Source organism: Cololabis saira, chromosome 6 (assembly GCF_033807715.1).
Source record: "Cololabis saira isolate AMF1-May2022 chromosome 6, fColSai1.1, whole genome shotgun sequence".
NCBI lineage: Eukaryota > Metazoa > Chordata > Actinopteri > Beloniformes > Belonidae > Cololabis > Cololabis saira.
Window position 1 is genome coordinate 27,228,400 of NC_084592.1, and position 22,310 is coordinate 27,250,709.

Sequence of the window (22,310 nt, forward strand, 5' to 3'; positions counted from 1 at the left end):
AAATGTAGCACAGGGGGAAAAAAGACATCCCAATTGAATACCATTAAAGTTATTCAAGAACAGGACAGAGGAAGCACAAAGGAGGCTCTGTCCCTCTCCAGGAGAGAGCATGTCACAAGATCCGTTTTGCCAAACTTTGGGAACAATACTGTAGCCAGGATACACTGACCTCATTGAAGGCTGGCTTTTTCACTCGCACCATTTTCAAGATTTACAAAGGCAGACAAAGATGCATAATTTAAGAGAAAGACCACAGTCCTAGTTGGAAACATAACTAAAGCCGTATGTGTCCATCGAGAGTACGTAACCACAATCCAGACAGGATTGTTCTGTGTAAAAAGGGACGGTCTGGCTCTTTACCACAGACAGCAATATCCTTTACAATGATGCAACAGAGTATCAGAAGTAAACGTTGGAGGAGACCTCCAACTGTGGAGCTGGAATTAGATTATATCTGTCAGGACTACATGTACAGGACGCACAACAAGTAGTGTTTACATAGACTTTATAGAGCAAGATGGTTTTTATACCACAGCAAAGATGATCTCATCCCATATCGATCTGAACGCAGTTTTACAGAAACGCTGCCTTGCCTTACAGTAAATAGCCTCTGAGGTGCAGGTGTGCATGTGTGGAATCCCTTGTTTTAATGGCAGAGGACACACACGTGTTTTTGGAAACAATGCCATGCCGGCTACACGTGATAATTGGACTTTAAATAGAAGAATGGTGAAAAGTGGAAGATTAGGGAGGGGGGGGGGGGGGGTCAATCCTAGGATTACCAGCTGTAAACTATTAGCTGTCACTAGGGCTCAGGCGCAGTGTCTGATAATTGAGAAGTGTATTCTGGTTACATCTGGTTCTCAGTTTTAGGCCCTGATGCGATGATGGGTGTGTTTATGCTTTGGAGCGTTACAGAGCTGTCAAGACCAAGATTTCATTTTTTTTTTTGCCAACAACCTTGAAAATAAGTTGAGCATCTTTGCAGATGGCATGATTGGCACATGTTTGTCGTAGATTAACTTTCAATCATTTAGAAATTAAGCATAAATACTTGCATGAAACAATAATGTCAAGACAAAACATGTATTGCTATTTTCGTATCTTGAGCAAACCTTTTAAAACCCCAGACTTCTTTCATGTCTTGCATTGGCAGCTAACTTCATTCCTGAAGATCTTGACTGTCAAACTTTTACAGCCGCAATCAGGAACTTTTCTCCGCAGATATTTGGCCTGGTTTTTGTTCACTTGCATCGTAATGAAGCTGGGTGAAAGAGTCAGGCTTGTCATGTTCCTTTCCGCATTTCTTCCGTCTGCCAGCATCCCGTTTCTGTGCTTTAGATTCTGATGAACTTTGTTGATTGTTGATAGTTGATAGTAAAAGGAGATGCTCAGGAATTACCAAGTAAAGAAAATGTAAAGAGAAAAGTCCAACAAATGATCCGTTCTGCACTTTCAGTGGAAGAAATGAACACATGTAAAGCCACGAGGTAAAATGGATCAGTACAAAAACATCAGAACATTTATTTTTTCTAACTTTTCCCCTCTTGTTTTCTAAACCTGTCGAATTTTCCCCTGATCCTTTCATTAACCACAATCTTGTGCTGAAGTGCAACCAGTGCTGGTCTCGCACTCCAACTTTGATGTGTTGGCCAGCTTTTCATGCTTTGCCGCCTCAACCTTCCAGTCAGTGGTGTTGAACTCTTAACTCCAATTCTGTTTGTTTTTTGTTACTAGCTTTCTATCCGGCTCTCGCAGTTCAATCCAGATTAACAGAGATCCGCTTACTGGCTGCTTTGAGAAGCTGCCAGTGTTTCTTTAAAAAAAGACAAAAAAATATATATACTTGCATTGAGTCTGTTACATCACCAAGGTTGAGTTTTTAACAGAAATAACATCCAAAGAGTGGATTTTCTCATGATTTGATGATCAGTTTGATGAGCAAATGGGACTTTAATAAAGTTTTGAGTGTGCATGTTAAATGTGGAGCTCCTGCGAATGCTTTGCTGTGTTTAATTGTCTGCAAAATGAACACAGTGGCCCCTGCAGTGAGCCTTCACAGTGGTTGACACGTATTAACATGGGATCCCGTCAATGAGAGCAGCGTTGACCAGTTTTTTCTGAATCTTAACACTCTCTCACACATCGTATCAGGTGTCCAGGCCCGTGCAGCATCCCTGGATGAGCCCGCAACTCTTCCACGCCGTCGCATCACCAGCGATGGCCATTCCGATGATGGCTCAGATGTCCCAGTTCGTTCGCAGATCCGGTGCGTTTCTCCAGAATTTGTCAACGCCATAGCCATGAACCCTGGAGGACGGCCCAAGGAGGTACAGTATACACACTGGACACGCTGGGGCATGTTAAACATTTTTAAACAAGTGTGTATTTATTTTCCTATCATCTTTAAAAAAATAAAAATGTTCCTTTACCTCAGAGCCATATGCACAGCTACCGGGAGGCCTTTGAAGAAATGGAAAGAGGACCCGCTGGTCCTACACCCACATTTGGTGGTGAGGCGTTTCCCCAAACCCCTGCCTTCCCCATCTCACCGCAAACCCCTTACTTCAACCTGTGTAAGTCCCCCTCTGGCTGACAGATGGCACTGTGGAGCTTGGACATGATTAGATATAAGACTTTAAATGTTAAATATCACTTAATACGGGAGTTGGATCATCACTTATAGAGACTTTCTGACGTTAGTTAATGCACAACTCTTTTATGGTCTCACCACAAGATTTCAGTCGAGTTAAGATCTGGACTTTGACTGATCCATTTCAAAAACATTGATCTTCTTTTTCAGCTGTTCTGTTGTAGATTTGCTGCTGTATTTCATATTGTTGTCCTGTCCCATGACTCACTTGTGTCCACCCTTTAGCTGTTGGACAGATTGACTCAGATTGGACTCTAGATTACTCAGTTATACAGAGCAGCTCATGGTCAACGCGATGACTGCCAGATGTGCAGGTACTGTGCCTGCAAATCAACCCCATGTCATCATCCCACCACCACCGTGCTTGGCAGTTGGTGTGAGGTGATTGCACTGAAAGCTGTTTGTTTTTTCTTCAAATGTAGGTCTGTGCATTATGGCCAAACATCTCCTATTTTCTATTATATGTAGAAAGGACAATTGTACAGAAAGCATTTATTTAGTTACAACTCTGCAAACCTAAACCAGGCTCTGAGGTTCTTTTTTTCCAGCTCTTTGTATGACAACACAATAAGTAATACTTGTGTGGTCTTTTTCCGATTGTCCTGCGATGAATTTTAGCATTTAACAGGCTGACTGAGGCTTGTACAGGTTCAGATGTGGCTCTTGGATGAAATTACTGAGAAGTCTGTTCTTACTAAACATGGAAATGACCTCATAACCCTTCCCAGATAGATGAGCAGCAACAAGGGCTTCTGTAACTAGTTGAGCTAACACACCCCTGACTGCTCCAGATCACCAAACTGTTAAAACTCTGCTTTTCTGGAGGTGCTGGTGGTTGAGTACTTTTGATTAGAAGGCTGGCTGGCTTATTCGCTGTTATAAGGATGTAAGTAGTTTTTACACAGTGTTTTTGCATTTTTGCTCAGTTTTTGGTGAATCGTGGCATGGTACAATATGTCATGTCATTGTTCATCTGAGGTTGCATTGATCTAACTTTCAGACTTGGTAGAGATCAAAGAGCCTGTATGTGCTTTCTTCTTTACATGACTGTATCTGATCCTGCTTACATATATTTTAGCAACTAGTAAATTATTTAGCATTTGAAAACTATGTACAATAAAACATAGAAGTTTACAGATACTTCATGTACTTACTAAAGCTTTTCTCCTCATGTATCCATTTTGGTACCACAGTGTCTTTTAATAACTCCAAAAACACTGGCAAAGCAACATCCATACTCGGTAATACACAGTAATGAAGAACTACGCACACACACACAACTCCCCTCCACTCAAATTTCAGCTCTGTCTTTCATGCGCTCAAAAACAAGGGACATGTATTAGGTAATATGTTCTTTACCAGCTCTGCCAATTACATCATGCAGCTCTCTTGTGTATCTCCCCCAGGACACTCCCATAAAAGTTAACCATAAAAACACACCATATTTTTTACACTCGTATTATGTAACATCTCTCCTCCCTCTCAAAACTAAAATGCAGTGCACTTATTACACAAAGTGCACATTTTTCAAACATTAATAAAGGACTTTTATCTCCCATGCGATTGTGTATTGTGGGGAAAGTTTTTTTTTATGTTTTAGGTTTTTATTTCTCATAGAACTGCAAACAAAATGTAGTTAACTTGTGTTTCACTTGTGAAAACAAAATCACTTCTCATTACACTTAAACGCATACAATTAGATAGTCAAACGTCCTAGTTCGCAAACCACACATCCACACACACAAGTTGTGATTAAAGGTGGAGGATCAGTGTTTTCAAGCACAAACAATTGATTTGGATTCTTTGGTAAGTGGAGGATGCATAACAGCCTACTGGAGTTCCACTGTCCCACACCGTCAGCCGTATTGACCCCTGCCCCTCCCCTTCACTGCCTGAGTGACCCTTTACCCGTCGAGTGTCACAATCCTGCACTGCTTTGGCATGAGAGCTACATGAAAGCAGCACTGTCGTTGAAAAATGATTTTTAAAAAAGCCAAAAGCTTACTTTCTTAATAGATCAGATACGTTGTGGAAGATTAAGGTGAAGTGCCTTCTCAGCAACTGCTGCTCTCCGTGTTCCTGTGGTCATCCATGATTGAGTTGCTGCCTTGTTCCCCTCCCTCCCCTCCCCTACCAGTGCTATCCAGCCACTCATCCATGGAGGATGCTGCTGCCAGTTTGCTTACGTTGTGCTCGGTTGTGCTTTCACGTGATTTTATTTATTTATTTTGCATTCATGCTAAGAGGGAAAGAGGAGAGTGATTGGCATGGTGTAAAGCTAAAGGAAGAAGACAGATTCTTCAAAACTGTTTCATAGTTGGAATAATTGGGCCAATTGTACTGTTGCCTATCAAACCCTATATGATGTTCCACAATAATGGATAATTATCGCTCTCTGTGCTAATTTGGCAATTGGCCAAAATGTCACTATGAAATCAAGCTGCAATTGAAAGCCAGCACAAGCTTTGTGCATACATCAGGTTTCTAGACAGTTTAACTGTAAATCAGCTGAACTCATGCTTGTTTATGGTAATTTTAATGTCCCACTTGAGCATAGCTGTGAATTAAACTTGAAATATAGTACCTTGTTAAAGTGCAGCTAAATTGGCTACCCGATAACTAACAATTGGCCCGTTAGGTCTCAAAGCCGACTGACTCCTCATCTTTCCCTCCAGAGCTAATAAAGCAGAGACTGTGTCAAAACTCTTGTTAATTCATGAATGCTACAACCTTGTGGCTATGTGCTTAGAAGAAAAAAACAGGTGATAATGATAATATAATACTTCTAAATACAAGTGTACAATGGAAACATTATCTTCTTGTGACCCTTTCCAGCCATTTTGATGCAGCTCTGCTTTGATGTTGAATTCATGTTTGACACACACCCTTTTCTGCTCATGGTGGAGTCAGATGGTGTCATTGTAAGACAGAGATTGGTCAGGTGCATGTTCCGTTCCATCAGAGCATGAGGCATGTGCACACGCTGCTCAACATGTCACTCTTATTGTGTTAAGCCATGCAGATATGATGCTGCGTCTTGACAGCTCTTCCCCTGTTCGCCATGGTTGAATTATCAAACCAACACCCACTGGGTTGCCTCTTAGTGGTTCAGATCTAAAATGCAATGAGATCAAGACAACTGTATTTATACACTGTCTTGCACTGAAAGATAAGTCATTGTTGGACAACAGGGAGCAGCTGTCAAGATGTGTTTGATAGTGTTTGATGACGCATGCTCTAAAGTATGTCTAATTCCTCTCCAGGTCGCTCTCCTCCCGGTCTTGCCAAGACTCCATTATCGGCTCTGGGTTTGAAGCCGCACAACCCAGCAGAAATCCTTCTCAATCAAACTGGCTCAGGTTAGTCCAGACACCATTTAGATGACAGTAGTCAGAAAGTAAAACATATTTAAGAACATTAGCCAGGAGATAAATGCGATGCGTTTAACTGCTGCACACTAATTGTTTGTAGTTTTAAGTTTTTGAAGTAAGTACAATATAAGCATGTAATTCAGCTGATATCATCTGAAAAACACAAAGAGGAAAATTGATATGGTCAGAAATTACAGAAAAAGTACATTGTAATCTGGAGTTACATGAGTAATAGTAACTGGTAAATACTCGTAATACTTTGTTTGTAACAATATTTTGATTCTCTGGATTATCTTCACTAATGCAATACAGATGATGAGAGCAGTGAGGGTGAGGAAGGTAAGATTGCTGCTGTAATGTATGAGGGGCCGTACAAGCCATAATTCATTCTGACCCTTTCACACACACACATTCTCCTTTCACATACATATATTTTCACTCTCACACACACACATTCTCCTTTCACATTCATACATTTTCACTCTCATATTTATATATTTTAACACACACATTCATACATTTTGCTCTCACGCACAACTATAAATAATATATGTAAGTAAGAGAAGAATATATGTAAGTAAGAGAAGAATGTATGTATGTAAAAGAAGAATGTATGTATGTGAATGAAGAATATATGTAAGTAAGAGAAGAATATATGTAAGTAAGAGAAGAATGTATGTATGTGAATGAAGAATATATGTAAGTAAGAGAAGAATATATGTAAGTAAGAGAAGAATATATGTAAGTAAGAGAAGAATGTATGTATGTGAATGAAGAATATATGTAAGTAAGAGAAGAATATATGTATGTGAATGAAGAATGTATGTATGTGAATGAAAGTATAGTTGAAACGGAAGGAGTATAGTGGAAACGGAAGGCAGGTCATTTATCGCGCTGTGATTGGCTGAGAAGCTTGAGGAGGCCAAGCAGCTCAAACTGGAGCATTACGGCGGCAGTCATTGCAATATCAGACTCGGCAACACTTTGGCAACTGGAACTCCCGGTCAAGGAAAAGGGGGTCATCTGATACCGGGCGGCACAGAGAGAAACAATAATTTCTGTAGCTGATGATGGATGACTCACAAACTGATGGTTGACCATGTTTTTATTCCTTGGATGTACAATAAATACACTGCAAACACACTGTAAGAGCTATAAAGGAATACAATAAAATATAGTTAGTCTTTCTACATTCATATAAGTTTCATTTAACTTAAATACAGACCGACGCAGCTGCTGCTGCTCGCTCGGTAATAACAGCTAGAGCCTGATTTATGGTTCCGCGTTACACCTACGCATAGCCTACGGCGTAGGGTGTGCGTCGCCGCGCAAACCTACGCCGTAGGCTACGCCGTAGATTTAACGCGGAACCATAAATCAGACCTACAGCTGACAGCCAAACTCAATATGTACATAAATACGGCATAACATTTGCAAAGAAAACAAATCCTTATCAGAAGGTGCTTTTTGTGTCAGTTAGGCTCCACTTTAGCACTCCCGACACTAGTTTAGTCTTTCAGACATACTTTTTACTGCCTTAAAACTTTTACCATTTAAAGTCCGAAGCACCGGATGTTTACAAGGTCTCGGCGAGACGCCTTCAAAATAAAAGCACTAAATATCGGTCTCCTTAATAAATAAAATTAAAGCCTGGCTTTAAATAAAGTTAATGAGACATAAAAACATAACAACACACTTATAAAAATACTCATATTAAAGGTAATTTACAATTTCCATTATTTTATTTTATTTTTTCGAAAATCATTATTATTATTACTATAGAGAAAATACCACAGTGTAATGCTGATCTTGTCATTTTATTTCGTTTTTATCAACTACACCTTTAGATTAGGCCGTGAAAATATGGTCAGACATTAAACCGGTCCGCGGTTCAGAAAAGGTTGGGGACCACTGACTTAGAGGACAGTTTTAGGCTGACATGTAATTACACATGTACACTGGTACCTATGTACTGGTACCTGTCAGGGTGGTGTAAATAATCAGTTGTGACTTGGATTTGGGTAAAAAACTTGTATCACTGCATCTATGTTTATGTGTTTACTAGCACATCTTAACAGATGTAATGCTTTGAACCCTAAAAATGCGGATCATATGTCTTAGCATGACAATTTAGCCCTTGGTTTATTTTTCTCTGTTTACTGCTGCTGTTGTGGCCAGGCTAGGTCTGCCTTGATGTCCAGTCATGACAGGTGGAGGCAGCAGGACATAACTGTTGTCGGTTCTTTGTCTGGTTTCAGGAGCAGTCAGCAAAAACTGAAGACATCTAAACAAGGACTCTAATGTATTGACTGCTTCTCTGTTTCTTGAATCTTCAACAAATCTTGACATTGACAGAAATCCAGATAAGGTTTGAAAGTGGTCACGAAGTTCTCCATACAGCCTCTCACGAACAAAAGAATCTGTAGCTTCTCTTTGCAGTCGTTCAATACATTGTAAGACGTTATTAAAAAAAATTGCGAATGTCATTCTCATTGCTACTTACTCCTGAAATGCAAAACTGCACTAGATACGAAAACACAATGACTTTTATTAGCATGATTGCTATGCATGATGCTATTTAGCATCAGGTTAGGATAAGATGAGCAAGTCTTGGGCGTGTTTCCTGGAATAAGAGTGACTTCATGCTTAAGGAGGAGCTTCCTGTATCAGGGTTAGGGTGTAAATATATGTGAGAGTGAAAATACATGTATGTGTTGAAAAGTAAAGTATATGTGTGAATAGTATATACGTATGTGAAAGGAGAATATATGTGTGTGAGAGTGAAAGGAGAATGTATGTGTGTGAGAGTGAAAATATATGTATGTGAAAGGAGAATATATGTGTGTGAGAGTGAAAGGAGAATGTATGTGTGTGAGAGTGAAAATATATGTATGTGAAAGGAGAATATATGTGTGTGAGAGTGAAAGGAGAATGTATGTGTGTGAGAGTGAAAATATATGTATGTGAAAGGAGAATGTATGTGTGTGAGAGTGAAAGGAGAATGTATGTGTGTGAGAGTGAAAATATATGTATGTGAAAGGAGAATGTATGTGTGTGAGAGTGAAAATATATGAATGTGAAAGGAGAATTTATGTGTGTGTGAGAGTGAAAATATATGTATGTGAAAGGAGAATGTGTGTGTGTGAGAGTGAAAATATATGTATGTGAAAGGAGAATGTGTGTGTGTGAGAGTGAAAATATATGTATGTGAAAGGAGAATGTATGTGTGTGAAAGGGTCAGAATGAATTATGGCTTGTACGGCCCCTCATAGTAATGATAGATATCGCCGTCCACATTCAAGTTTTGAATGTTTTCCATCCTGTGTACTGCATATGACACTGTTATCCAGTGGTCCACTTGCTCATCATGTGTGCCAAAACCATTCTAGTTTTTGTTTATTTTTTTGTCTGGAAAAGTCACATTCATCCTCACAGCAGCATCAACATAAATTAGCTTATTCCCACTATTTTGCCACTTTAACTATGCCTTTGCTTTGTATCATGCTCATAGACAATATAGTTTGTGAAGTTGTGGATCAGAAATTGCTGATTTATCAAATATAAGATGAGGCGTGGGGCAACGCCGGACTAACACTCTTGTGTTTCAAATGCAGCACCGAGGAGCTATGTCGAGTCTGTGGCGAGGTCGGCAGTGGCAGGAGGAGAGACATCCACGTTACCCCGGAGCCTTAGTCCTCCGGCAGACACAAAGAACCAGCAGAGAACACAAAGTCCCCCAACCAACACACTGAACCCTCCTTTGTCCAGCAGCAGTCCTATCCAGAACTCACAGAGGTAACTCAAATACACGGGGCTTCCTTCCTTACTCAATCTAAAACCAGATCTTAAAGGATTTTTAAGATGGGGTAGTACTTTTGAGCTAACTATCTCTTTCAAAATACCCTGCAAGTCATTATCAAAAGCCTAACCCCGAGGAATGGTTCTAGCCTGTGTAGTTAGTTGACAATTTTGTCTCTTTTATGTTTCAGCGATCACCTCTCAGCAGAGGGCAGCGTTAGCACCCAACCGACTACTGACTCTGGGTTTCGCTCCCAGGCCCCAGACAGTGCATACCCCACTCCCACCCCATCATATCAACCCGCAAATACCCCCACATCTTCCTATTTGGATTCCAGCTCTCCAGGTTCCTCCTACTTTGGCAATATGACTCCAACACTCTCCTATCTTGGTCCTAACAGCGTCTTGGGGAGCTATGCTGCCTCAGATCCCGGCCTACTTCTTTCAGAACCTTCCAAAACCTCACTAAGCCATGGGAGTCACCAAGTGGAGCGCCAGCCCAACATCCTTAACTCCACCAATAATCCCATCCTCCAGCATCACCCAATTCCTAAACAAGATGGTTTCATCCAACCAGTTCAAAAATTACCAACCAATGGATTTGAAGTGGGTATGCCAGGTCTCAGTGGCAGTCCTCCCCTTGATCACCATCTGTCTCAAGGAGCTCACAGCAGCCCAGTTCTCAGCAGACAGGCCTCTTTGGGACTAGGATCACAACACAGCCCGGTCCTCAGCAGGCAGCCATCCTTGGGTCAGCCCATTCAAGGCAGCCCTGTGCTCAGCCGGCAGCAGTCTATCACACTCCCTCAAGGAAGTCCGGTGTTGGGCCGTCACCCATCTGTTTCGCAAATGTCCCAGAGAAGCCCCAGCCTGGATCGTCACCCCATGCGCAGTGGTTACACCACACCAGATGAAAGACATGGGAATTTGTCAAGACAGAGCAGCTCCTCAGGCTACCAGGGGCCACCAACTCCGTCCTTCCCCATCTCACCTGCAGGCTACCAGGATGGGGGAACGATGGTGATGGGTGTAGGTTTTAGGCAGGGTAGCCCAGCACCTGGTTCCCAGCCCCAACTCCCAGAGAAGAGACGCATGTCAAGTGGCGATAGACCAAACGGAGCACTGTCTTATGGCACACTGAATGGGAAGATAATATCCCCAATGACTGGAGGAGGCACTACCGGCTACTTCCACACGCTCTCTGACTTCTCGAGGTTCAATATGCCCGGTAAGGAATATTTATTTTGAAGATAAATTTAATAGGCACACAGGCACCTAGTTTTCATGTAACCTTCATTGTAAACTTGTGTATGTACTATACCTCTTTCCAGAGGATTTCTCGAGGGCCACACCAGCAAACCTAGACCAATGCAGAACGTTTTTATTATCTTACTTCATGACTGGCAAAACATTCAACAGCAAAAACAAATTGTTTTCAGAGTTTTTCTTTTTTTTTTTCTGTGATATGAATTGTCTCTAAAAAGAAATAAGACGTATCAGTTTCAGAGGGCTTTCAGAGAAGCAGGTAAAAAAGGATCAATTTATGCAATTTTCTAAGTATTCTTTTTATTTGTGTTGCAGATGGAAGCCCGGACAGCAAACTGAATGTTAAATTTGTCCAAGACACGTCCAAGTTCTGGTACAAGCCAGAAATATCAAGGGAGCAAGGTAAGACACTCTAAATATTTTTCTGATTATTAATCAATATTGATTGGTTCTGAGGTGGTTATTGAAACAATTTCTAATTGTGTTTAAGCAAATATTAGTCTGAGCTGCTGCAAATGTTTTTGATAGCCTGTTTCATCTTTGTAGTGACAGTTCACTACAGTTCAGTATGCAAAAAATAGACCACTAAGAAACTTGTAATTCTTTTCAGATTCAACTGCTACGCAAATGTTTACAAAGTAACATTACAAGTTCCCCTACCATTTCATATCCAGAGTAAAGCAATCACAACAGGGCAGGAGCAGGTTTCATACAATGACTGATGTGGCAACGCCCAAGAGCCACTATTCAAAACAGCCAAGATGGCTGCAGAATTGCTAAAAACACAATTAATCAATAAGTTTTTACTGCAAAACCAACAACAGTCACTCACCAGTGTTCTGATCTGGTTGTCACTCTGCCAGTGTCTCAAGTTTCAGTTCTCTGATTGGTTCTATGTCCAACCATTGGCATTCAGAGGCAGTTTCTTCTGCGTCCAGAGATACGGCCTCCTGGAGTGCAAAGTGAAATCCAGAGAAATCAGATGAAGTATTTCTATCAAAGAGGAAAAAAGTAGAGCATGGCTAACTGCTTCTATGTTTGCGTGTAAGGTGATCTGTGGCATAAGCGTTAGTATGTTTTGTTATTAGCAACCAATTTTTTCTGTGGGAATGATTAACTGGAGTATTACTTTGAAATACTTGTGGTTTTGTTGAAATACTGGCAAATTCGGTTGTTGGTTTGGTTTATCTGACTCTGGGTGAGACTGAATTCATTGCATTATCCAGTTTAACTTGCCAGATTTTTTCAGTGTTTGTCACATTTGACCATATTTGTCTAAACAAATCTTTGCCTATCATGTTATAAGCTAAAGAAATGCTTCTAAATCTTTAGAAGCAGCCGTTTAAAGCCCACCAATACCGGCACGTTCATCTCAATTACAGACTGAAGCTGTTGAACTGAGGAACGTTTACACTGCAGGCTAATTGGTGTAGCTATTTTAGTTTTGAATACCTAGCTTTTTCTGTATTTTTCAGCCATATGTATTCTTTTGTGATTTATGTGAGCTACACCTAAAAATAATCCATTCCCCAAACGCTGTTTGTATTACAGATAACACCAAAGTTTATTTTTGGTTCAGCCAAAGTTACTCCAGATCTCCTGTGCTGAGATCAGCAGTAAATTTGGTTAACTTTGTGTTTGTGCAATAGACTGTGGAGTGGTATTTCATGATCTTATCTAATCCACCGCAAATGATAAATCTTAGTTTGTCTTTACCTCGCACATGTGTGTAAAATAGACTAACTTGTGCACAGTAACGACTATGAATGCAGACTTTTACACAATACATTTCTGTTTTTGTGGGCTTCGGTTGAGCGTGCATTTTCTCAAGGCCTCTATTGGATTATATCACGTTAAACAAATGCATATGCTCAGCTGCAATGACATCACAGATTCAGTTTATACTTAGTGCAATGCAGTCCCAGAGAGAAAACCACACCATGTGTGGAGCATTACAAGATACTGTATCTGCATCGCTTTCCTCATCCATCTTCTTTGGTTAAACTGTCACATGTGGACAGCCTGTAGGATTGAAGTAAATATTGAAGTAAAGACTGTTGACGCTCGTCTTCTTTAAGAATGGAGTGTCTGCAACAAAGTGTCATATTGGAAGTTGTTGTACAAATGAAATGCAGACTGACTGCAGTTTTTATACCAGGTTTAGGCTTCACTTCTAACCTCTTCGGGCCATTTTCCTCTTTTCATCTCTATTTTTTCCATTGTTTTCTTTTTTTTCATTAGATTTTGTGACTGCTATTTCTTTAACCCATTAAGTGTGGTATGGACTTTATGGGCCACATGTAGCAAAAATGTCAAAAGGCCACATTGACATGGGTTACAGTAAGTGTTGTGGTGGCCAAGAATGGCCCAAAAGTACACAGAAAGCCAGATTTGAGCCATGTTGTGTGGATATGTGGCTGGGCCTAGCCAGCCACATTCTCCCTGAGCCTCCAGCACCAGTCAAAACCAAACATGAGCCAAAGAAAACTGCAGAAGTGGGCCAAGTTTGGGCCAAACATTCTTTGCTATCTGGGATGTGGTTTGTTCTATTTGTTTAGTGTGGTATATGCTACTATGTATGCTGTAAACGTGGCCTGTTAATAGGGGACATGCAATAATGCTAATGTATCACTGGGCACACATGTCAGGTTAAAACAAGATTAACTCTTCCAGACATGAACTACACACCATTATTAGATTAATGTATCTGCTAATGTAAAAAAAAGTAACATTCAGACATTGTTCATATTTACATTCATGGTCCTCACAGCTTCATTTAGAAACCCGAAGATGTTCTGAGAGAGAACTACTGGTGATATTTGCCAGCAGCATGACATAGGACAGTACACTAACTATAGTCATCATAATCCGAGTCTTTTTCACGGCAGTATGTCATACAAGGGTTACACAATGACTCACCAACGGCAGCGTCACTACTCTGATTCTGGAGGAGAACGCTATTTGAAAATCGACAAAGCTGTGGAAATGAGAATGTGATCACATAAGTGGACACTATGGATTGTAATATATGCTTCTTTTGTTTGTAGGCTCCTTAAGACTAAAAAGTTGCTCCTGTCTTGTAATAAGGCGTGCTCTGACTCTCTATCTATTGTAATAAAGTCGCTTTTTTGGTCTCAAAACTCTTCATCCTTGTTGAAAAGTGATTTCCTTTCAGAGCTGTTGTCATCTGAGCCCCGCATAAGAATCAGCGGTAAAACAAGCCTGTCATCAGTTGTAGGGTTTCTTTAAGGCACGGTGTTTCTTTAGTCTGATGCGCTCAGAAAACACTACCCGACTGGTGTCCAGTACATCCACGGTTAATTTAACTTTACTGTGCTGCAGCTATCAGCCTACTGAAGGAGAAAGAGCCTGGGGCCTTTGTTATCCGCGACAGTCACTCGTTCAGAGGAGCTTATGGCTTGGCTATGAAGGTGGCGTCTCCTCCGCCGTCCGTGCATCAGAACAAAAAAGGTAGGTGGGATGGGATGGGGCAGGTTGGTGGGTTACATCATAGGCAACATAAAAGCAGTTGCAGATGTTTTTAAAGTAGCTCTTTTGTTCTGGTCTAATGTCACGGGGGAGACAGAATGTTTTAATGCCTAAGATGTGAGGTGACGTCTTCATGTTCCCAGTAAAAACCTTTCCTGTGTCACAGGTGACATCACCAACGAGCTGGTGAGGCACTTCCTGATTGAGAGCAGTCCTAAAGGAGTGAAGCTGAAAGGTTGTCCCAACGAGCCTTACTTTGGTAAGTTGAAAAGATTGCAAGCTGCAGTTGCTCTTAAAATATCTGCAATGCCTACACAGTTCATAATTGTTATAATGAGCCGTATGTCATAGTTAAACATGAGTTCCTGTCTGTCATTGTGCATCCTTTCCCAACTTTTAAAACATCTAATTTTACTGTAATTATAGCCTGAAGTAATTTAATTCATGATATCCTAACTAAAATCCTGGGCTGCGTGTTTGTATTTGTGGATATATACAAAAAGGGTAAATCACACTTTTTAAAACCTTTTTCACCTTGTTCCTCCTCCACAGTATTTCATTTTCCCGCATTAAAGAAAATCTCTTAAATTAAATACAATGTTCTAAATATACTTATTTTAACATTTGAATTTTAAATTCCATTTAAAACTATTTCTACACAAAAATGTCTGTATTTAAATTAGAAGTATTATGAACCAAAAAGATAAACAGGGAGTCTATATGAGAAGATATGAAGATGAAAATTAAGTCAAATAAATGTTTCTTTGTATCCTGCTCATTGACAACATAGACAAAAAAAGTTTTACGTTTTTTTTCCTTTCCTTTTCATCAGGTTGTTTGTCTGCCTTGGTCTACCAACATGCCATCACTCCTTTGGCCCTACCCTGCAAACTTCTCATCCCTACTGCAGGTGCGAGCTCATTGACCCATCTTCTGAATATGCATTGATATTTGAAGTAGTTTGTATTATTATTTAGCTTTTGTGTGTGGGTGTTTGTGCCAAGGATTTATTATTATTAACAAAGAAAGCCCATGGCATATTTGACAGGAGGTCCCAGAATTGTGAGCTTTTTAGTCTTTTTAGTTTAGTAAAAACAAACATGAAAGTGTAAATCAGTAAAGTAATAGTGGAATCAGCCATGGTTTCTTGATGGGATGTGGTGCAAACATCCATCCCTGTTTATGAAGCAGCATTTCCTGAATGCCTTGATTAATTTATTACTAATACTCCTGCTGATGATTAAGTCTTTCTTCTAATTGCTCTGGTGTATTTTTTTCTTTATCAAAATAAATAGCAGATACTGCAAACTTTCTCTCATTTTCTGTAGATCTCATCGAAGAAGCGCGAGAGGTCCCCACAACCAATCCACTGGCTGAGAGGTTGAAACAAGGAGCAGGTAAGACCTCATATCATTCCTCTCGTCTTATGCTAGCCTCACCTAAATCCACTAAAGCTTTGAGATTCTAGGCCATCAATGACACAATAATTACTGTCTCTCAAATGAGCTCATTCACTTATCTGATAACATGACGTCCTTGTTATCGCAGTGCAGAGGGCCCCTGCTGATTCTCATGGTAAAACCTATGCACTTTTACATCAGAAATGTGCATCATACATGTTTGTTTTCGTATATTTTTACCTGCACAAATCAAGTTTTTAATGGCCCTGCGTAAAAAAAAATTCTTGATAGTTGTCTTTTAACAACAGCGTCCAGCATCTGCTCCATAACAAACAGAATGTTTTCATGTGGAATGATTTGTGTGGATTCGCCTCTTCTCTAAAACCCCAGCTTTGTTCCAAAACGCATGCCCGCTCATGAGAAAAGCTGTCTTTCCTGCATGAAGAAGGTTGCGGGCGATTGAGTTTGGCACGCCTTATTCAACTGGGACATCTGCTCTCTTCCTAGCATGCAATGTTCTCTACATCAACTCAGTGGAGATGGAGTCCCTGACAGGCCCTCAGGCCGTTGCCAAAGCCATAACTGAGACACTGGCTCCTGCTTCTCCACCTACTGCCACCGTTGTGCACTTCAAGGTGTCCTCGCAGGGCATCACACTGACTGACAACCAGAGGAAGTAAGTCTGAAACCCACATCACCCAAACATTTTAGTATGTAAAAATAATGGTACCTGCCTCTTCAATGAGTTGGTTTATAAAAGAATTGTCCAGTACCTCCTTAAAAATGTATAGCATAAACTGTTAGAAATATTTCACGGCTTCTGGGTTTTTGGCTTTTTTAGTTCCTGTTCCCTCCCTGATCTCAAAAAACATCTCTCGTACCAAGTTCAGTTTCTTCTGGTTATGTACCACATCTAGAGATGTACTTAGACGCATCATGAGTGGCCGTACCTGCAGTCATCAGCTGTTTTTTGTTATTTCAACGTCAGACACTCTTTCCCAGACAACCCTGATCAGTTCCTGTCAAGCGTCCGGGATTCATTGTTTCTAACAAATGTTTTTCACACACTGGTGATCCCTCAAAGACTTCATGATCATGATGGGGATGTTCATTCAACTTTCATCCACAGGGGCGAGCCTCCTGGCTGTCGGCCCTTTTTGTGGCACTCCTTCACCAGTGCCACATATTTTCCCCTTGCTGACCTCCTCGGCTCAGTTCCTCCCACGGTGCTGTCAGTTCCAGCAAGTCCACCTGCTGTGACGTGTCTGAAGTCAGTCTGACCTCCACGTGCTAGTCATGATATTCTCTGGGAGTTTGAGTTGTTTCCCAGGACCACCCTCAATATCCAGTCATGTGCTTGGCCCAACAAAGCTTTGTTGGGCTTTCAGCTCAGGGTTGGGATGTTCACTGGCTCATACAAGAATGTGATATCATTTATTTTTTTTTTTAAATATCATATACATGCCCCATGTTGTTTTTTCAGAAAATGGAAAAAGAAATAAAAATTTGATCACAAAAAAAAAAAGAATGTGATATCACACCACGGCAAGCTGTTGTCTTTGACCTGGTCAATGTCGATGACACCAGGAAAATCACCTCCCCCTTGGGATAGCTGCTCAGGATGTCCTCGGGCGCTGCTCTTCCTCGGTACAAGGGGGTGATGTGCTTCAACCTTTGTCCTGTATTGGAGGTTGGATGGGACAGTCAGAGCGCCGTACAAACCTTGATACAGAAGCGTTCAGCATGCCAAAACTCTGCATAATGTTACCGTCTTCTGTTTGCTCCCATTCCATCCATGCATCGTGCTGTGGGATCCCCACCATCTGGTTTGCATGTAGCTCCTCGATTCCCACCCTTGTTTTCTGCTGGACCAGATCCAGCCCTTTTTCCTGCCTATTAGGCTTTGTTGTAACGGATTGTTGGAAAATAGCGCGGCCCAGTGGTGATATGTCCGAGCATCAAAGTAAGCCCTTTTTACACGAGCATCTGAGATGTTCTTGAAAGCACTGCTTTTGTCCAGACGTGCTCTCACGTACATCAGTGTCCCTCATGCTTCTTGTCAAGATTGAAAAACATGATGTGTGATGCCTCCAGATTAACCAAGTATTATGTAACACATTACAGATCTGTCACATTACATAATAAAAAAGTTTTGTGGTGTTTTACATCTGTTGTGTCCTGGTATTTTTGTCAATGCTGTTGGTTGGCTTGTTTACAGGGTTTTCTTCCGACGCCACTACCCCACCAACAGCGTCACATTCTGTGACATCGACCCTCAGGAAAGAAAGTGAGTACATGGAGGCATGAAATAAATTACCTTAAGCATTATTAGTGGTATTAGTTCATTCAAAAGTGAAACTAGCTTCCAGGAGATTCGGAAGTCAGAGAAAAGTTCAAACCACTTCCTGTTTTAGACTGTTAATAATAACACCTACATGTACTGTATGATGTTATCAGCCATGATATCTGGTAGCAGTCAGACATTTTGAGTTGCTTCCCAAGAGGGGAAAGGGGAAGAGTCTCACCACATTATACAGAAGCTTAAAATATGTTCTTATTATTTCATATTCTTTTCAGATGGAGCAAACCTGAGGGAGGCATGGCCAAGTAAGTGAACCGTCCATCAGCTGTAGGCTAGGAGGCTAACGTAAAAACCTTAAAGATGAATGAATAATGATTAATTTTGATCTTCCAGGCTCTTCGGGTTTGTGGCACGTAAGCAGGGAAGCACAACAGACAACGTCAGCCACCTCTTCGCTGAGCTGGACCCAGACCAGCCCGCCAGTGCCATCGTCAACTTCGTCTCCAAGATGATCGCTTCGCAGAAACGATGAGAGACGTCGGCAAAAGCCCTGGCAGCTTTTTTAAAAGGCCTTTGGTTATTATCTTTCCTGTTAACCACGGACACTTCCCGTATTGGACACTTGTAGTGTTTGATTCTACGCGTCACGTTATCTTTCTGCTCCGTCACATTTAAGCAGATGTGTATGTGTGTGTGTGTGAGTGTGTTTTTGTAAGCATGTGAAAGAGAACATGAGTGTGCAGTGTGTTTGTGCAAGTCCAGCTTGCATGCATGTGCTTTTTTTTCTTTCTTTTTTCTCAGACTGGTTTCAGAATGGACCAGAGGAAGTGCAGGATGGGGTGTGGCTGCGTGTGACAATAGGACGGGGGGGTGTGCGAGGCAGAGGTGATTTTTAATCTCCCTGAAAGGGTGACTCAAGAACAGGAAGAGGGAATGACATTGTGTGTGCAAATGTTAATTTTTAGCAGTTGTTTCATTTAAAAAAAATGTTTTTAAAGAAGAAGTAAAGTAGTGTGATGTAACGGTGGATTGTATATCTATCAGGCTTTTGACCGGTCAACCAAAGATTTTAAAAAAGTAGTCAGGGCGTGTATAGTGTGCCACTGTGGAGGGTCAGAAGTATTCTTTTATAAACAAATATGGCTGCTTAATCAAAAAAATACTGTTAGAAAACTGTTTATTTCTGTGTGTACTGATACCGTAGGCTGACTCGCCGCCATCAGCCTCCTGTAAAAATAGTCTTGTTGGACATTTTTGCAGCTGGTGAGGTTTGTAAATATTCAAGATTGCTTTTTGAGTAGGACTGTTATTGATGACATCTGGTGCCTGACTTTCTTTCCAAAATGCAGAGCTTTTTAAGAAAAAAAAAAAGAAAAGAATAAAAAACAAACGTATCCAAGCTGTCTTAAATATGCAAACGGCCAATCTTGGAAATGAGCTCGAAAATTCCACAGGTCCTTTCCTGTTCGTGAGAATGAGATAGAGGCTGACGATGTAACTTGTGTTGTTTCTTTGAGGTGAAGCTAGTCTAAAGAGATCACCGACAGCTTAACATTTCAGCTGTGTCGCTGTGGCCGCCAGTGAGTCACTGCATCGGCGCAGTCAGAGGGGCGGGTTTAACCTAACGTCTGCCAGCATCCTCGGCACGGCCGGCACAGCAGCACATAGCCGCATCATTTCACTCAAAATTGATGGGCCAAAGGTAGTTTTGTGAGGATGACGTTTGAAGATGGTTCAAACCAACTGTTTGTCAGCTAGCCAAAAACTGTACCACCCACCCTACCCAAAAGTAAGCTATACACACACACTTACATATACAAATATATATATATATATATATATATATATATATATATATATATATATATATATATATATATATATATATATATATATATATATATATATGTATATATATGTATATATATATATATATATATATATATAAAAACTTCCAAACAGTGATTTAAGATATTTATTTTTTATTTTTTTGCTTTGTTGCTCCATGTTTTCTTGTATACATGTATTATAAAGTATACATCAAAATTCCTGAAGGCAAGAGGAAAAGATTGCTTTTATTTTGGCTTAAGTCAAAAGCGTTGACATGTACCGTATAAGGTGTAAAGTGTGTGTGTTTAAGTGTATCACTGTTGTTTTATTTGAATGTTTTATTTTTCCACTTTCTTTTATCATTCTTGTATTCTTCGGGAACCTTTTTATTTTATTAAGAGGGGATATATTTTGTATGAAAGACTGCAACTTAAGTACAAATTGGAGCTATTCTAAAGTGATGCCAAACACGGTTTTATTAACTTAATCCCGCCGGGAAATTACATTGTCCATGCTTAGCACTTAAATGTTGAAGTATTATCAGTGGTTTTTTTTGTTTGTTTGTTTTTTTTTTCTTTTTTTAAGAAGTGAAGCCTTTTTTAATTGTTAAAAGAAGAAAAATAGGATAGTGATAGACCCATTTCATGTTTTATGAGGAAGCAGCCTCTCTAGTTCGGATTGGACCCAGTTGTCGGTCTAAAAAGACGCTGGTGCCCTCTTGTGGTGGAGAAAGAAAACTACAAGGAACCACTTTAATTCTAATACAGTGTTTTAACTGTGTTGAGTTAAAATAATTTGGAATATAAAAAAGTAACTTAAAGGAACCTTAATGTACTTTGTCGACAAACAAATGTTGCTTTTTGACTCTGAGTCCCATTCAAAGAATGGGGGTTGACAATGACATTTGGTAACGAGGATCTGGTTGGCAGCATGACGCAAAGTAAATAACAGTTACTTTTGGGGCCTACAATGACTGAAAAAAATAAATAAAATAAAATACAGCACTTATAGGCTTTTATATCTTACTAGAATGTTCAGTTATTTATTAACAGGGGCCTGCATGCTCAAGTGAAAGTGTAATCGTAGCGCTGCTGACTTATTGTACACAGCATCTTCAAGTCCTGCTCAAGTGGGACTTTTACAGAAAGACGCCAATAGGTAGTTATCAGGTTCCTGACTCGGCTCATGACAAAAATAAAATGTAAAGAATGTTTGTCGAAGTAAAAGGACTTCCTAAACTTCTGTCTGAATGTTAGTCCTCTGTTCTCCAGGATGGAAACTCCAGTTCCATCTGCTCACTTTGACCGATCAGTCTGGACTGTAGAATGTGTAAGAGTGAGCTACTATGCCTGTACAGAGCTACATCATATTGTTTTGTTTTTTTCTGTTTGCTACATTGTATGGCTTTTACTCTTTCTGGTGGAAAAAAAACACATTAAAAAGCAGTACAAATCAAAATGTGTAACGGTTCGTTCTTTGCTACTTAAAACTTAAAAGCTTCATAAAAATGTATGAAAAATTGCAATTTTTTAAAATGAATTATTTTGTGGTTGTTGATTTAGTTTGGAACTTTCAAATTGTGGATTTTCTGCTGTGGAATCAATGTATTTTTCACATAAATTTCTGCGTTCCCCTTTTTATATGCTAAAAGCTCATTGTGTTTGCACTTAAAGGAGCTGTATATATGAGCAATGATAAAATGAATCATAAAATGACCCCGATATGTGAACATACATTTAAAAATCATGTTCATTTCAAATACTTATGTCACTGAAAACAGCTCTCAAGCCAGGATATTCCAGTTTAAAAAGAGGAGTTGCAGCCCTCAACTGATGTTTATGTTGTCATTTTTTGTTTTGGCCTGAAGCTCCACCCTCCACCTATCTCCCAATCACCAAGTCAGTATTGTTTCTGAAGCTCCACCCTCCACCTATCTCCCAATCACCAAGTCAGTATTGTTTCTGCATCCGGGTTGCCAGCTCGGCTCTAATTATCGCAGCCATGGCAGCCTACGTTCCTGCTGCATTCTGCAGCCTACCTGGCAACCTCTGGTCGGGGGGAGGAGGGGGAGGGTACACGCCGCTCAACAATATTTTGAAAGTGACTGCAGTACCAGTTTTGGCCATTTCTTACAGACGGCTTCTTTAAACACTAGCCTACTTAACGCACAAGTCATTAGTTCAGCAGGACTTGTGCACACC

The 22,310-nt window shown here is 40.4% G+C and overlaps 1 protein-coding gene across 5 annotated transcripts in view; it reads left to right on the forward strand.

The window, feature by feature from the left end:
• tns1b (tensin 1b) overlaps positions 1 to 21,567 on the forward strand; it is a 202,965-nt gene extending 181,398 nt beyond the window's left edge. For all 5 annotated transcript variants that reach the window (XM_061723873.1, XM_061723874.1, XM_061723872.1 and 2 more), the window contains 15 exons: positions 2,155 to 2,330; positions 2,438 to 2,576; positions 5,917 to 6,012; positions 9,639 to 9,819; positions 10,014 to 11,050; positions 11,404 to 11,490; positions 14,431 to 14,559; positions 14,744 to 14,836; positions 15,410 to 15,487; positions 15,906 to 15,974; positions 16,126 to 16,152; positions 16,485 to 16,653; positions 18,196 to 18,264; positions 18,555 to 18,584; positions 18,673 to 21,567. In XM_061723873.1, the coding sequence (XP_061579857.1) occupies positions 2,155 to 2,330; positions 2,438 to 2,576; positions 5,917 to 6,012; positions 9,639 to 9,819; positions 10,014 to 11,050; positions 11,404 to 11,490; positions 14,431 to 14,559; positions 14,744 to 14,836; positions 15,410 to 15,487; positions 15,906 to 15,974; positions 16,126 to 16,152; positions 16,485 to 16,653; positions 18,196 to 18,264; positions 18,555 to 18,584; positions 18,673 to 18,811 (2,519 nt within the window). In that variant the 3' untranslated portion in view covers positions 18,812 to 21,567. The remainder of the gene's footprint in view (positions 1 to 2,154; positions 2,331 to 2,437; positions 2,577 to 5,916; positions 6,013 to 9,638; positions 9,820 to 10,013; positions 11,051 to 11,403; positions 11,491 to 14,430; positions 14,560 to 14,743; positions 14,837 to 15,409; positions 15,488 to 15,905; positions 15,975 to 16,125; positions 16,153 to 16,484; positions 16,654 to 18,195; positions 18,265 to 18,554; positions 18,585 to 18,672) is intronic.
• The last annotated feature ends 743 nt before the right edge of the window (positions 21,568 to 22,310 follow it).